This window comes from Parasteatoda tepidariorum, chromosome 2, assembly GCF_043381705.1.
Source record: "Parasteatoda tepidariorum isolate YZ-2023 chromosome 2, CAS_Ptep_4.0, whole genome shotgun sequence".
Classification (NCBI taxonomy): domain Eukaryota; kingdom Metazoa; phylum Arthropoda; class Arachnida; order Araneae; family Theridiidae; genus Parasteatoda; species Parasteatoda tepidariorum.
In genome coordinates, this window is record NC_092205.1 from 89,080,225 (window position 1) to 89,097,814 (window position 17,590).

The 17,590-nt window shown below is 29.6% G+C and overlaps 1 protein-coding gene across 1 annotated transcript in view; it reads left to right on the forward strand.

Annotated features, from left to right (window-relative positions):
* Nucleotides 1–17,590, forward strand: part of LOC107441842 (Friend leukemia integration 1 transcription factor) — a 179,708-nt gene that overhangs the window by 115,264 nt on the left and 46,854 nt on the right. Inside the window, exon 5 of the mRNA XM_071177879.1 lies at nucleotides 5,327–5,377. Coding sequence (XP_071033980.1) covers nucleotides 5,327–5,377 — 51 coding nt within the window. The remainder of the gene's footprint in view (nucleotides 1–5,326; nucleotides 5,378–17,590) is intronic.

Genomic DNA, 17,590 nt, shown 5'->3' on the forward strand with positions numbered 1-17,590 from the left:
CAATATTGAGGGAACCGTTTATTTCAATAATTATAATTCATAACTATATTTTCTTTCCATTATTTTTTTCTTCACTTTTTAAAAATTTATATGTTGTTTCAATCATTGTAATCCATAATTGATTTGACTTTCCATACATTCTCTTTTCTTTATTATCTCAATAATTATAATTCATATAACTGTATTGTCTTTCCATTCTTTTTCCTTCGTTTTTAACCAGTCTTTTGTAATAGTAATAATTATAATTCGTAAAACTGCGTTATTTTTTACTGAATCATTCGCTATCTCAATAATATATTTTTATAAATAAAAATTGGGATTTTATTGAAAGCGCTATGAGAATTTCAAAGTTATTAACATTGCAAAGAAAACAAAACGCCTTCTAACATAAAAATCATTCTTCATAAATTCTCCTCGGCGGCGAAGAAAAGACAACTCTCGAAGAAAGGAGAAATAAAATTCAGAAACCTTTTCTCCCATAATGAAAAAGACGTCCCGCTTTTTTAATATGTATCATTCAAATATATTTCAGGAAATTCTCAATAAAAGAAACGAACAAAGAGAAATAACGCAAGATTTTCAATAAACGTGCGCCATTTTTTTATTTTATTAGACTTGTATATGCTTGATAAATTTTTTTTTTATTTTCGAGGCAGAAGAAAACAGCCTTATAAAGTTTGTTATTGGTATTATTATTAAATCGCCAGCTCCGGAATGTTTTGAAAATCAATATTTTTCCGTTTTCTAAATGCGGAAGTTGGGGGTATCTTTTACAGGAACGTATTTATGGAATTATAATCAGTTAACAAGCATTTTTTTTATTTTATTTATTATTATTACAATGAAATTTTGCTTTTATTTTATTGATTCCGAAGAATCTGATGTATCGATTTTTTAAAATGAAACTTTTTATGTGAGGACGGAACCGGTGCTGTGGAGTAAGCAGTTGAAATGTTCGACTGCGACTCTATTTAAATTTTTACCAAATTCTTGAAAAATTTTTCATATTGCAGCTAATTAAAAATAAGTTTCAAATAAAGTATTTCGAATTTTTTTTGCGTTTAATTTTATTTTATAGATTGATCCGAACAACTTGATTTATCAAGTTCATCAGAATTTGATTAAATTTGAGTTTAGAGTTTAATTCCTTAGAATTTGATTAAAGTAAAACTTTTTATCTGAGAACAAGACCAGAGCCGGGTAGTCGGTATTGGAGTGGTACAATTCCCGCTCCATTCTAATTTTTACAGAATTCTTATAAAATATTAATATTATTGATAGTTGAAAATTAATTTCAAATAAAGTATTTCTGATTTCTTTTACGTTTAAATTTCATTTTATTGATTGATCTGAAGAACTTGATTTATAAAAATTCATCAGAATTCGATTAAGTTTGAGTTTAGAGCTTAATTCCTTAGAGTGTGATTAAAGTAAAACGTTTTATCTAAGAACAAAACCAGAACCGGGTAGTCGGTATTTGAGTGATTCGACTCCCACTCCATTCTAATTTTTACAGAATTCTTTAAAAAATATTAATATTATTGCTAGTTAAAAATTAATTTCAAGCAAAGTATTTCTGATTTTTTTTACGTTTAAATTTTATTTTATTGATTGATCTGAAGAACTTGATTTATTAAATTCATCAGAATTCGATTAAGTTTGAGTTTAGAATTTAATTCCTTAGAATGTAACTAAAGTAAAACTTTTCATCTGAGAACAAAAACAGAGCTGCGGAGTCAGTAGTTGAAATATTCGACTCCAACTAAATTCAAATTTTTACCGAATTCTTAAGAAGCATTCATATTATTGCTAGTTAAAAATTAATTTCAAATAAGGTATTTCTAATTTTTTCACGTTTAATTTTATTTTATTGAATTATCTGAAGAACTTGATTTATCAAATTCATCAGAATTTGATTAAGTTTGAGTTTAAATCTTTACAATTTGATTAAATTAAAACTTTTTATCTGAGAACAAAACCAGAGCCGGGTAGTCGATAGTTGAAATGCTCGACTCCGTTCAAATTTTTACCGAATTCTTAAAAATAATTAATATTATTGTAAATAAAAAGTTAATCTCAAGTTAAATATTTCAAATTTTTTTATGTTTAATTTTATGTTTTTGATTGATCTGAAGGACTTGATTCATCATATTCATCAGAGTTTGATTAAGTTTGAGTTTAGAGTTTAATTCTTTAGAATTTGATTAAAGTAAATTTTTTATGAGAACAAAGTCGGATTTGGTATTTGAAAATTTTGACTATAATTTACACTCTATTAAAATTACCGAATTCTTGAAAATTATTAAATAATATTGCTGAACGTAATAGTTCAGTGCCAGCTATTAGGAAAAAAAAATATTATAACTAAGTAAATGTTAATTTCAAATTATATATTTCTATTTTATCAAGAATTATATATATTTTCTAAAATTATATTTTATATTATGGCACAACAGTTAAAGATATAGATCTTGAAAGTATTTGTACCAAATATTCATAAACCGGAATAGTACTACAATAATACATTAAAACCGTTTGCATTATCATTTTAATTAAGTTTGCAATATCGGTTAAATAAATTTAGTTTTGGAATTTATGAATCAAAAGATAATTTATTAATAAAATACACAATTGAACAGAATTTGAATTGTATTTTAATTTCTAAGAAACACATGTAATTTTTCTTAATAGTATAACTAAATTATTACTAATATTTGATTAACAATAAATGCATATGTAATTTTAACAACAGTTTAAAAGCTCGTTTTTTTTTCTCAATTGTTTTCGGTGTTTTTCTCCCCTATAGTTTCCATAATTGTCTGTTTTTTTTTTGTTTTTTTTATTAGTTCAATTATATATATGCTCAAGAATGCTCAAATATTATATATATTAATTTTGTGATAAGCTACTAGTTAAATTATTGTCATTATATTTATTCGAGTATTAATTATTTTAGTTTACATATTTATAAATGTTGGTCTAAATAATTTTCGGAAAAAATGTTTTTGAAACTATCCTTTGGTTAAAATTGGCAATTCTTTGGGGGCCAATTGCGATTGCGTGCAACGTCCAAATAGAACGGCCAATAGAAACAAAATATAATTAAAAATTTCAAACCTTTTTTGAAACTAAAAAAAAAATCTTTGAGACAGTATGCTTGGAAATCCAAATAGCAATATTCAAATATTTAAGGCTTTTGTTCTCGTTTCAAAATATTTAAGGCTTATAATTTAAGTAAGAGGGTGGAAAATATTGTCACAACGTGAAGAAAAATGCCCTGTTAATTGATTAAAATTCATAATGTAAAGTTTAATTTGAACTATGGATATTTGAATGAATGTGCTTCGATGCTGTTGCTGATATAGTGTTGCTCGTTTATTGATGCTCGCATAAAAAATAGTAGCTTTAGTCGATAAACCACAATGGAATAGCCAGAAACTAAGCGAGAAAAAAACACAATGCAAAATCAAAGAATTCGTTCTCCTGTTACTAGTAAACAAACTCAAGTATAGTCTGGCAAACACAAGATGAACTCTCAGCCTGATCGCTTTTTGTAAAGGTATCTGAAGTTGTCTGTTGCCATGGAAACAAGAGTAAAACTATTTCTGATAGTAAAGGATTGAAGAAATGATATGAATCTCCCTTCCCTCTCGAAAACAAATGGACTAACCCAATACCAATTTTTATAGTGATTTATTTTCGTAACCACAGTAAGGATGTCTGATATCTGGAATAGGGCTCTTTAAAACTCGGCAGTATTTTTCGAATTTTTCTTATAGAAATTCCAATTATTAACTGTTTATACTAACTTTCTATTGTTCTTCAAAACTTATTGAAATAATCACAAACCAATGGAAAAGTTCATAATACTTACCACTTTCCCATATTATACAAGTTGTTCCTTAAACCATGGAAATCTATATTTAGACCTTTAATCTGTATTTTTTAAATCCTTGTCAAAAATAAGGCTGAAAAAATTTGCAGGTTAGGGGTTACAAAGTGTTGTTTAATCTATTAAAAAAATTATAATGAGTAAATATATTGTTTGTGTTACATGAATCTTCAAACTTTAATAATCTTTACCAGAATAAGTTTTATTTTCCTGATACACGTAGGTGTTATCGATCCCTCAGAAACTATTCATTCGATTACTGCATGAGATTATATATAATCGAGTTCCCTACTTGTAACTCATGAATTTTTATTATTTATTTACTGTTATTTGTAAGTTTGTAGAATGAATTAGTATCATACATGACATGAATTAGTATCATATTAATAAGTTTTAAAATTGCGCAAAAGAGTTGGTATCGGTTGGTTAATTTGTAACGAAGAAAAGCTCAACTATGCTCCAACTGGTATCATCTCTATCAATCTATTTTCGCCAACTTTTATAAAATTGAATCCAGGATTTTTTTGATAAGGATGATGAATCTGAAAAAAAAAATTGTTTGTTTGTTACACTGTAAAAAACTGTGGTGTAAGACCCATCCTAATTTGATGTTGGAACACTCAAAATATTGTTTGAATGAATATCTTTCATTTTTAGATAATAGCGAATCGACGTGTAAAATTCATATACACTTTATAGAGTGAAAATTAATCTAAAAGCTAATTGTTGAGAAAGCCTATGCCAAGCTCACATGCATTTGCTCCATTCATAAATTATTTTCGCCAATTTTGTCATACGTTCAATGATAGTTTATCTACAAACCAAGCACAAGAAGGTAAAAACTTGTCTCTCACGCTGTCAAACATTCAACAGAAACGGAATAAAACGGTTATAAGGGGTAAGCATGTTTTTAGTTGTAAAGGTAATTATGTTCTCATAAGAAGAATTACATAAATCTGTTAGCTGAATTAAATAATTTAATAACATTGAATCCTTATCCACTTCTGCTCTGTTAAACCTAGTTCAAATATGATATTAATATTCTCCTTAAGCTGTGTAAGTTTGATTAGCAAAGAAATTTTATTTCAATAATTATTGTATACATGCTACCTAAATTAATGATTCGTTCTTTATATTATACCGTAAAAATAATTGTGTTGACTCTTATGTGTATCGTATCTTATAGTAATTATAGATTTTAGTGGTACTAAATAACGAAGATGGTGGCGGTTACTTTACACTAAGTATCGTATTAAAATCGGTCCAGTAGCTCTAGAGATAATCGACCAAGTCTGTAAATTATCTTAATTCTTACACCAATGTATGTTAATGATATTAAAAATTATCCAAACTGTTTCCTATTAGAAATATATTTTAAACTCATTATTTTCTACATCTTAAAGACATTTATATATACAAATTTTTTTTTTTCAGAGCCGGCCTACAAAGGAGCGTGGGGCTCCCCTTCACCCACACAACCACAAGGTGAGTGAATAATTACTTCACTTCATTTCTAATGGAACATCATCACATTTTTTTTAAAAAATCAAATACTTCGCAGAGTACATTTTATTATGCCATACCAAATATTTTGACTCTGCAACTATTTATACAGTGAAATATAAATAATAAAATAAAGAAAGAAAATCTATACAGGACATCTATAAATGTGCACCTATATTTTATCTGTATTTTACCAAATCTTTTTAACAATCTTTTATAGGATATCTTTTTACCAATCTTTTATAGGATATCTTTTTACCAAATTTTAGTAAAAATATCAAAAATTTAAGCAAATATTAAATAAAAAAGTTATGAATTTATTAAAAACGCTACTTTTGCTATAATTTTTAGAAATAAATTAATATTTTATAAAAATTTTGTTTTACATGAAGTTTAGAACCAATACTTTTAAAAATGTGCTTTGATATAGGTATGAAAATGTTTTCTTTACAAAATATGAACTTGAGTGAGTTAAATATCTTCCAATTCTTCCAATGAGTAAAATATCTTCCAATTCTTTCAATAAATGAAATATCTTCCAATTCTTTCAATGAGTCAAATATGTTCCCGTCTTCCTTCTGATTACTTCACGATCCCGTAATCTCAGAAACTTCTGTCATTATTAACAAAAAACTCAAACAAGTGCAATTTGAGATGATTGTCGTTATTTCTGATATTTTTACCATTTAAAAAGTTTTTTAAGATTCAAAATAAATCATAATCCAATTGCGATCTCAAAGACACAACAATGTGAAGTCTCACACATTTTTTACACCAGTTACGGAATTATACTGGAGCTTGGTCGAAATTTATGTCGCATCCTTCCATTATCGAAATTAAATTATTACTTATTTTGAAGTTTGCAAAATATTTTAATGTTGAAAATTTCTGTAACTACGCGGATCTGAAATGGTACTTGTTTGAACTTTTTCCTGAAAATGACCGAAACTTTCTGTAATCTTGAGATCATGAAATTACCAGATAGAGGGGAAAAGGTCACTAAACAGAATGGACGATATTTGATTAATCAAATCTCATTTTTTTTACCCATAGGCGAAATGGGTCTTGTTTTGGGTTTTAAGGCGTGCGCACTTTATTTGGACGTCATCCCACTTTTCAAATGCGTTCAAGAGTAATAGTAAACAGTGCGCATGCGTCGTCATTGTACGCTTTGCTATGGCAACCACTGCTGTTTTGATAATTTATTTAGAATTCTTTTTTTTTTCTTCATTTTTTTTTCACCAGCAGTCATTCTTAATGTATTTACATAATAATAATTTAAAATAATTTTTATATTCTTTTATTATTAACTTATAATTACTGCCTTGACGGTGATTTTAATATAAATATGAATACTGAAGGAGGAAAAGTAGTTTGTGACGTCTTGAAACACGTATATAGGTATGATTTGAAAGCCAATCCGACGACAAACATCAATTGAGACAGTTTTTGCAACCCATGATTTGAAACATTGTGGCGTTTAACGGAGTCAATCCAGAAGAAAAAAAGAAATTAAAAAAAAAAAAGGATTTGACCAATGGGTAACCAGTGATCGAAATAGAGCAAGAATTTTTTTTTTTNTTTTTTTTTTTTTTTTTTTTTTTTTTTTGTGAAGCGTCTTTTTTTGTGTGAAGAAATTGCGTTTTACTTCTCACTAAGGGATAACAAGTTAGCTTCATGTCAACCCAATATTAAAATGTAAATTCCTACAGCATTTCATTAAAAAAAAGTATGACACTCAAAAGAAAAAAAAAACTTGCTGTTGTACCAATATTGCTGAAAAATTTAACTGCAAATATGTTTGCTTGTAAATTGTACTCGTAATTGATAATTTAAATTTTAAGGTATGAGAACTATAATAAACTAAATTCAACTCCTTTTTGAGGGAGAAAATGCTTGGTTTGAATGTTGATCTTTTACATTTGCTCTTGCTTATAACATTGTCAAAAGTAGCATTTCGTAATGCAGATATGCATTCCATAATTCTATTCTCATATATTCTATTCTATAATTCCTTCGGTATATCTATTCTAATGCATTCTTTAATTTCAATACACTTGTAATTAAAATTTGTTCAATCAGCCGCCTCAAAACCTCTATCAAAAGGCAGATATTATTTCAACGTTGAAAGAAAAATCTAGATGTTGCAAATTTTATAAATACAGGAAGAAAAAAAACTAGCAAGGAAAAGGAAGAGAGTTCATATATCAATGACACTTTAGTATTATTAAAAATAGGTTCATTGAACGATTTCATTATTTTCACTTTATACGTTAGATTTGTAAATTAATGTTTTACGCAAAACATTAATAAAAAGGAAAAAAAAAAGCTGATTGTCAACAAACACTGAAATCTCTTGTAATTACTATTCCCTATTTTATCAAACGGTAAGTGTCAACAATGTAATTGTTAATCTACAGGCAGTTTTACTTTTATTTTTGACACAAAAGCTAAACTGAATATCAGAAAGAAAAAAAAAGACAGTGTAATTTTATTTTTGGAAAAAAATTATTTATATTTAATATTAAAACCATATAAAAAATAATCAGGTTATTTTATTTTCGACTTATAAACCTTAAATGATATTACTAATTATATCATAGTGTACATTTATTTTTGGCAAATACGCTGTATTCAACACGAAAAATTATACAAAAAATAATCTTGTCTTGTTATTTGTGCCAAATAAACTAAATGTAATATTAAAAATTATTTTTAAAAAAATAATGCATAGTCTTATTTAAAAGGAACAAAACAAAACGTGCCCTTTAGAACATTCTATGGAATGATTCTGTTCGAAACATGAATGATTCGTTCTTCTGTGGCGGATCTAAGAAAGGAAAGGGGCCATCGATCGAGAGCAGCCGAAGGAAGGAAAGAGAGAGCCGCAGGTGCAAATGATACGAAAAGCCGAAAATTTGGTTTTGGCTTTAGAATAGACGGCGGCCCTCACAAATGGTAAAGAGAGAGAGCGAGCCGAAATCTGATTTCTGTTTAGCAATAAATTAAGTGAATGCGCTGAGCGAGTTTTTTTTCTTTCTTTTCTTCTCCCAGATTTTAAAGCACTCGTTCCGGAGCTCGTTAACTCCCCCATTGAGTTTTCGGAAATTTCATTATGAACGCAAACTTTCCAAACTGAAAATTCTTGACTCACATTAATCCTATTTCGAGATAAATTTGATTAAGCCTGAGAAAATGATACATTTATAGATACATCGGTTATTGACGGATAAATATCCGGAATTAATGTACATTTTAAGTGGTTTGGTCAACAATGCAGTTTTATTTATTTATATTGGTTCACGACTTTTGCGTTGCCAAAGAATAAAATAAGATATTTGACAAAACGTCTTTTTTTTGTTGCTTTTTCTTACAAACACAATTTTGTTTCGTTGTAAAATTAGTTTGAACTTTTGCATTTTAAAAATATGCAATAAAATAATTAAACAGAACACTGTTTTTTAATAATGGATTTTGACAGTCCTTTCATATATACATATATACTATATATGTATCCGTCGTTGAACAGCCGACTAAATTTTTCAGGTTTACGACTTCTAATGTTCAAATCCGTAGTCCTGTAATTTTGAACACAATCCAGAAGACAAGGGAACTCCTGGATCAAGTATTGAGAGCAATTTTGCCTTCATGGGGGATTTTTTGATAGAACTAACCTGCATTTGCGTTACATGGAGAGGAAGACCACGACGACCTCCCACGGTTAGCCTGACGGCAAGGGGACTCTAATCCTTGATCCGTCTACCACTGAGGATGTTTCGCGTCAGCATCGTGGTCGCTGCAAGCCGGATGAGGGATTCATATCGACCAGCCATCGCTGGGACTTAATCCCGGTTCACCTCATTGGAAGGCAGACGCTCTATCCCCCGAGCCATCGCGACTCTGACAGTCTTTTTGAATAAAACAACGAAAATATTTAGTGAAAAACATTTTAGTAAATTAACCTAATACTTTACACGTTGAAATAAACACTATTTCGTGCCTTTGTTTCTTATCACAAGGGTTACAATTTTTAAAAAAACATCTAAATCTCTAATACTCATTTAACTGTTCCGTCATAGCATTCTTTGTATTTTAATTTACTTTCCAGTGTTTCTAAGGTTACTTGTCGACTGTTTGTTACCAAATGCTCTTAAGCCTTCTTTTACTCAACTCTGAAAATACTAAGATTGACGCTTTATACTCTCATTCACTAAAAAAGTGCGAGATTTAGAGACTTGGTAAAATTAAACATTGCTGGGTAGTTTAATAAAACCAAAATAAGATCTTTTCTAAAAAAAATTTAACTATTTAAAAAAAATGGACTTATAGCATTTATCCACTTAGTTCTTTAATTATATGTCAAACTAAGAACAAAAGCAAAGAGAGCTCCTTTAAATTAATATTAGAAAATGGTTTTCGCAAAAAGGAATAAGATAAATGAACAAATTTTTAATGTTAAAATCTCACTTAAAATTTTCATCCACTAAAAGTTTTAAAATTATAATTCTAACAAAGAGTGAAAAAAGCATTTTAAACTAGTGTCAGAAAACGCTTATAGTAATTAGGAACAGCTGTATTGTAGCTTTATTGTATTGATACAAAAAAAAATTTTTTTTAAAGGTTTTTATTATTTCATATTGCCATCATAAACTCAAATATTTTAAATTACCTTTCTAGTAAATACCATGAATGAGATTACAAAATGAATGAGTGCACAAAATAAATTTGGAAAGAGAAAATGAAAGAACAACTGATGCGGAATCTCTCTGAAGAACTCAACATCTGATAGATCGAATAATTTCCGAACAATACAATATCAATGAAGCCGAAATTTTAAATTACCATTAAAACGATCGTATTCCAATTTTCGATTTTTTCATTTTAAATTGCATACTTTAAAAAAAAAATATTAGAATTTGGACACCTTACAAATTAAATTTTTTCAATCATATTTTAATTTAATAATAGAAAGTAATAAATAATTATAAAAATTATTTTTTAGCTTGAAATTATTTTTAGGAAAACAGGTTGTGTAGTTGGGCTGAAATTTTTAAATTTGTTAAAATAGTTTACTACTATAAAATAGTATTCTACTGATTCCTCATTTAAATATTAATTTGTGACTCGTAATGTGAATTTTTGTTGACTTCATCTACCACATAGATATTTTAAATTGTATATGTTAAGAACTATGGCTATGGAGCACTTTAGTTCCTTAGTTCAACTTTAGTTCACATAATCGACACCATTGTAACCTTTCTGTGGTAAAAATAAATTATATATGCTGGAAAAAACATTCCAATTAGTTTACCTGATTTAGAAGAGTACGTTGTTGGGCATTTTTTTTAAACATTTCATTCATTCATTATTATTATTATTATTTTTATAAATACATAGAAATTCAACAACCCGACTACATGCTTTTGAATTGCTTGGAAAAAGTACAAAAATTCGCCACTACGTAGTGTTAACCCAATAATCTAACGTAGTGTAAGCGACAATTTTTATTTATTTATTATTATTATTATTATTTTTTTTTTGTTATAAAATTGTAGCTAACGTGACCGGATGCTGCTATCGTGTACATCTTTTATAACACTTGTTAAAAATTTTAATAAGACTTCGAAAACCTTCAAGTCTGTGGTCATTCAAATTTTTAAAATTTTTATTATTTTTTTTTTTTAAAAAGAAAGGGAAAAAAACCGATTTTTTTAAATGTAAGTTTTCTCATTATATTTTTGCAGCAAATTCTTGAATAAAAATTTTTTCTCGGAAAATATTAAAACTAGATAAATAGATACACTGAGAAAATTATAATTAACTGAACAGTTGTGTGTTTTAACTTTAATTGCTATAAATTGCTGAAAAACGTTGTTTTTAATTTAAATGCTGGGTAAAAAGATAACTAATAAAAATTTATTGTGGGGGTTGTCAAAAAAACGCTTCTTTACTTATTATTATTATTAATTTTTTTCTTAATAATTTCGATCTTTTATCTTTGGCGACCGACTTGTGTAGGGGTCAGAGATCTGGCCTTGCATCTGAATGGTTCTGAGTTCGAATCCCGGGCAAAGCATGTATGTTCTTTTATTCTCTATACTGTCTTTCCTTATTGTTGGCCCACCTAATAGGATGTCTCTGAAAGAGTGGTCAGCAAATCTGCCCTTCAGATGCCTGTATGACGACAGGTCATTCTCCAGGTGGGCATTGGAAAATAAGAAATCTTTAGTTTTAACTTTTAAAACTGAGGCTAAATTCTTAGATCAGGTTTTGTACAAGATGAGAAGTCCTTTATCTTGAATAAAAATTAATTTATAATCTTATTATTTTTTCTTTTATCTCTGCGTAAATCTTCATCTTCTTGTCATCCATTCTAAACGTCAACAATTGTTTTGCACAATCGGTTTGTTTTATATTCAGCGTCAGTTTTTCTGAGATTGTATTTAGTCTATTTTTGCCCAAGTCACACCAAAAGAGGGAGCGAAGAAAAAATGGGGGCCGGGAGGGGGGGAGTAAGAAGACGATAAATTTTACTGTCGAAAAAACTGAAAAAAAAAAGGTAGAAAAGAAGTGAAATAATCGAAGTGTTCACTAGAGTGTAAGTCGTCTTCCACAGGGACGAGGTTACTTATTGGCGGAGACGAATCAACCAATCAGGAACCGCGTAACAGATCTCTGTGATGAGAGTAGGAAACGGAAGCGCCGAGAGGAACCGAAAGATGTCGCACTCGAAGGAGAGCGTCTCTCTCTCCCCTTCCATATCTCTCCTGCCCCCTCTCTCTCTTTCTCTCTCCTCCAGGGCTCCCCCCGATCGAAGAATCTGCCAAAATACCCCCAGTGAAAAAATAAAAAAAGAGAGAGAGAGCCAAAATAAATCCTTATTTGTTGAACTTTGTGTAATCATTAAGTTTGATCGGGAAATATGGCCGTCGATCGAGAGATGACGATTTTTTATTTATTTTTTATTTTGTCTCAATAGGGAAATGATGTCGAGAAAATCCAATTAAATGATGTGACATTTCCTGAAAAATTAAGAAGATTTCTGTGTGCACATAATTTGTTGATTATATTACATTAATTGTTTTCTCCCCCGCTGTCAATGGAAAAAATCACTGGCAACACCCCTCAATCCCTAAACTTAACTCTTTTCCCCTTCGTATTCAACTACTAGTATAAATATTACGTTCGATTTGTGATCATGAAATTTCATGACTCAGATTTTAATACTAATTAGTGTTTCCTCACACATTTAAAATTATGTGTAGAATAAATTGTACTTAAACAGTGGTTTCCAAATTATAATCCACTATTGCTAGAAACCTATATCCCCTCTTAAACTCAATATACTACATGTGTGTAGCATAAAAAGCTTCTATTAATCTTTTTATGTTGTTTCTTTTCTATAAAACAATTCCTAATTTATTATTCCAATCGAAACATTTTCTCACACTTTTAAAAAGAATCACCTTCAATGTCCTTAAATCTATTTTTCGCTCAAGTATGCATTCATTAAAAGTAAAGACATTTTCCCCTTTACTCTTTGTGAGAATCACACGATCTATTTAATAAGTCAATTACAATTTCTAAGATTTCCCTCTTTTCCCTAAATAGAGACATTTTCGGATTTTTTACAAGATTTTCCCAACCAGAAAGACTGATCGTCGATAGACTCAATAAAGAATGATCAAATAAAATTAATTTGCTTTCATTGAAGTCCTGCGTCTGTTTTCCTACTCGGTTCGACTGCCACCTTTATACATACTGCTACATATATATATATATATATATATATATAAATAAAACTAACTGTTGGGTATCATGCTTACACCTGTGTAATGGNAGTTTTTTGCTTGATATATTTGTTTGTTTTTCCGTACATATTTTTTACTTAATGTGTTCCAATTTCGTTTCAATTTTTTTGAGTGCTCCCAACACTATTGTATTGATATATTTTGCTTTGGCTATATTAATACAATATTAGAAAGCACTCCTTTTTTGCGGATATAATCGTGTGGGCTGATGAAGAGATTATATCTTTTCTTTGTTATGTTTTTCGGACTTTTAAATTTTTTTTTTCTAAATTTCAAAAATTAAATCTTTTTAAATACTTTTGAAAAATTATTTTTAATAATTTTCTTCTCTTGTCATTATTTTTATCATTTTCCATATTTTCTCAATATTTTGCCTATTTTATGAGTTCTATATACTTGCAGCTTATGAGCAGTTAATAAAACTTATTAATTTTCCTCATTTTTCTCTTTGTTCTTATTGTACTATATATATATATATATATATATGAGTGTCCACACTAGCAAAAGTTAGTATTACAATATTACAATAGGTAGCAAAATTAGTATCATTATAAATCCTGTCAATTGAAATTATTTTAATAAAATATGTCAATAAAGGAGAAAATGTGAAACCTTAAGAACCTCCATTTACAAATTTAAACTAAAGTGTGATTAAACAACTGAACATGAAAGTGTTGCTAATTTACGATGCCTCACAGAGGGGATTTCACCAATAAATAAATAAATAAAAAGTTGTTCAAGACGTAAACTTCAGCCCCCTCTTCCTTACTTTATTTGTTCAGATTTTGTTTCTAAACAAGTTTTTAACATTTAAAAACAAAAATCATATAAAATTATAATTTGTATATCTTCATATTTTTTTTTTTATATTCACAAGCTGACTATTTCAGCAAAAATAGATAAATTATTCGGGAAATCGTGTTAGTATAGAACAATGGTTCCCACTTTTTTCGGCTATGGAACCCTTAATAATCTACCTTTTTTCGGTGGAACTCCAATTTCGAAAATAAAGTATCTAAAGACAATTAGAAACATATTAACCAATAAAAAACTACTTAATTTTAAAAACATATAATAGGAGGAGAAAAGGCTGGGATAACCTACTTGTTAGGGCACTGGGCCCATGTCCTAGAGATCGTGGGTTGAATCCCCGCCGTCCGAAGACTCCCCGTGTAGTCCATGTCTACCTAAACAATGAAATAAATGTAAAAAAACTTTATTGTATAACAGCAGTACTATTTATTTAGTTTTTAATAGTCGTTTAAGAAGTCCGTTATGATAAAACTAAGATTTTGTTTCTTATTTTTATGAAGTAATGCAGAGTATTTCCACAATCCAATCAGGACCGAGGGAATTTTTGACATTAAGACTCCATAATTTCGTGATCAATGGCTATGGGGTCAATATTACGTGCCGATCGCTTTTAGCTTCCGTAGATTTAACCAGAGTTCTTAATGACAATTGAGTGTCATAGCCACAAGGCAGAACTTTTTTCTTTTTTTTAGAAAAGTTGTAGAGTTACAGAATAGCTATTGAATAATAATTTAGCTATTAAATAATAACTAGGAGGCTTCGCCCCCTGCTCGTTAAATAATAATTGTATATTGTTCAATGCTTAAAAATTTCCTTCAGTTAAAAAAAAAAAAAAAAAAAAAGTNAAAGAGGGAGAGAGAGAGAGAGAATTCCGATTTATCTTTATTTATCTATACTTATTTATTTATTTGCTGATGCTTTTGAATATGTTAACAGGAGCTTTATTTTTTTATTTTTTTAAATTTTCTAAGTATTAGGTGAATCATTAGAAAAATATTCTCAGAAACTTTTTAAATAATTTTCCCTAAAAGGCCTGGTTTCTTAGGACAGGACGCCGTCAGCTGGAAATCAGCGCTAACCTCTGATTGGTCCATTTGTGAGTTTGATAGTATNAAAAAAAAAAAAAAAAGAGAGAGAGAGAATTCCGATTTATCTTTATTTATCTATACTTATTTACTTATTTTGCTGATGCTTTTGAATATGTTAAAAGGAGCTTTAGTTTTTTATTTTTCTAAATTTTCTTAGTATTAGGTGAATCATTAGAAAAATATTCTCAGAAACTTTTTAAATAATTTTCCCTAAGCTATATTAATTTTCTGTTTCGAAGACCAGTTTCATTTAATCACTTTAATTGTTATATCATATCATATCATATCATATCATATCATGTTGTATTATATTTATTTAAAAGCAAGCACTTCTAAAACTTATTAAATAAGTAGTTTATGTGTATAATTAATGAAAAAAGAGTGATTGCTCTGCTGCGGAAAATCTAGAATATGTTTTTTGCTGACGTTTTAGTTATCTGAATTAATTTATTCCTTTTTTAATATCTAACTCACAAATTGGGTCTTTGTTTTCACAAACTTATGAGGGTGTTTAGTTTAAGGAAAGGTAATTATGATTTTATTTTTTCATTGATTAGTCAATAATAATTAGACAATTATTCTTAACCACTTCAGTTAGAAATAATGAGTTGAAGTAGCGTTTAAAAAAAATATTGAGAATTATCAATGTATTTTAACAGAACTTTGATTGGTAAATAGAAAAAAAAATCTGATTTAAAAGAAAAAAAATAGGTTAAAAAAAATTCAGGCCTAAATCTTATGTAATGATGGAAGTTTGTTGGCATGTCAAAAACCATGAGCACGTAATGGAAAATGTTGGATGGTGGTGACCATCAAATGATGTTGGACCCTCATGAGTCACATTGAAACCAACTTAAACCATCAAAATGTTTTGATGGGACCTTTAAGAATTTTGGAATGAGAATCTGGCTAGAATTACCCGTATGGAGAAGAAAAAAATATAGAAACGCCGGGTGAAATTTGTTTACTTGTGATTGTAGTTATGTTTTTGAGACACGTACTAAAGGAAAACGAATTTTGTTCATTTTAAGAATCATTGATGTTTTCCTTCTAATAACGCTTTTTCCTTTAATAGCACTAAGTTGGTATAGCACTTAAAAACTATGTATTAATGTGAATTAAACTAAACTTTGCAGCTTAAAAATAGTTAAAGATCGACCACTCGGTATTCACGCCAACACCATTTTGTTGTCCCGGAAATTGAAGGCCTGAAAAATCCAGAAATGATTATAATGGAGGTTGCAATTTTTTTCTATTTTTTTAAAATTCTTTCTACACCATGTGCAACGAAAGATGTAAAAAAATTAAAGAAATAAAAGAAGAGTGTCCAGAAATGAATATTGAGGGATAATCAGGAGAAAGGGATCGAATATTCTCCTCTCCGGAGTGTGTGTGGGGGGAGGGGTGTCAGGGAGGAGGCGTTAACATCATTGATCATTCCTCCCTAGCAGACACTACAAAACAGCATCTTCATCCTTGCTTCTTTCCCCCACCCATACCCCTCCTTCTCCCCTAAGTTGAAAGCGAAAAGGAGGAGGGGAGGAGAGAGGCGCATGCCCTTCGGCCAACAACACAATGTTCTCCTCTTTCAATGTGTGTGTGTGCGCACACCTCCAAGTAGAAAGGGGGTGAGGTGGGGGGGGGAGTCCTTTTTAAAAGTACCTTTGAGACACACTATATAAGCAGAACAGAGTCAGAGGAAGGGGGAAAGGGCAAAAAGGTGGTGGAAAAGGCAGTTGTAAAATGACATTTTGTTAACACTAGTTGAGATGAATGTTTATGTTATTAATGTATGACACATTTATTTATTTGAAAAGCGGAGTTCCTCAAATGTTTAAGGAAATAATGCTGATCTGACCCTTTGGTGAACAGTTGATTTGATGAGTATGTTTACAGGCTAATTTGAAAAATCTGATATTTTGCAATGCACATTGCTATTTGGGAACAATCTTCGATATTTCCTAATCTGCACGATAATTTTAGACCTGATAACAACAAGTGCACGTACTTTTAGGCTAAATAGGAAGAGTGGAAGAAATACTCACACTGAATTTTCGTAGGCTTATAGTTATAAACCTTCATATTTTATGCTTAATTTTACATAGGGTCGAGATAGCCTGGTTGGTAGGGCACTGGGTTCATGTCCTAGAGGTCGTGGGTTTGATCACCACAGGACGAAGACTCCCCATGTAGTAAATGGTGATTGATGCGCCATAAATCTGCGAGTCACTAAGTCCTCTACGTTCCTATGACAAATCATACCTCTGGGGGTATTGATGCAGGAGTATCCTTGTCTTCTGGATTGGTTCAAAATTACAAGGTTACGGAGTTGAATATTAGTAGTCATAAACTCAAAATTGGTTCGGCTGTTCAACAACGGTTAAAGTATAAACCTTCATAAAGCCGTGGATCCGGGTTCGATTCGGAGCGATGGCTGGTCGATACGGATATTGCAACCAGTTTGCATCTACCACAGTGCTGAC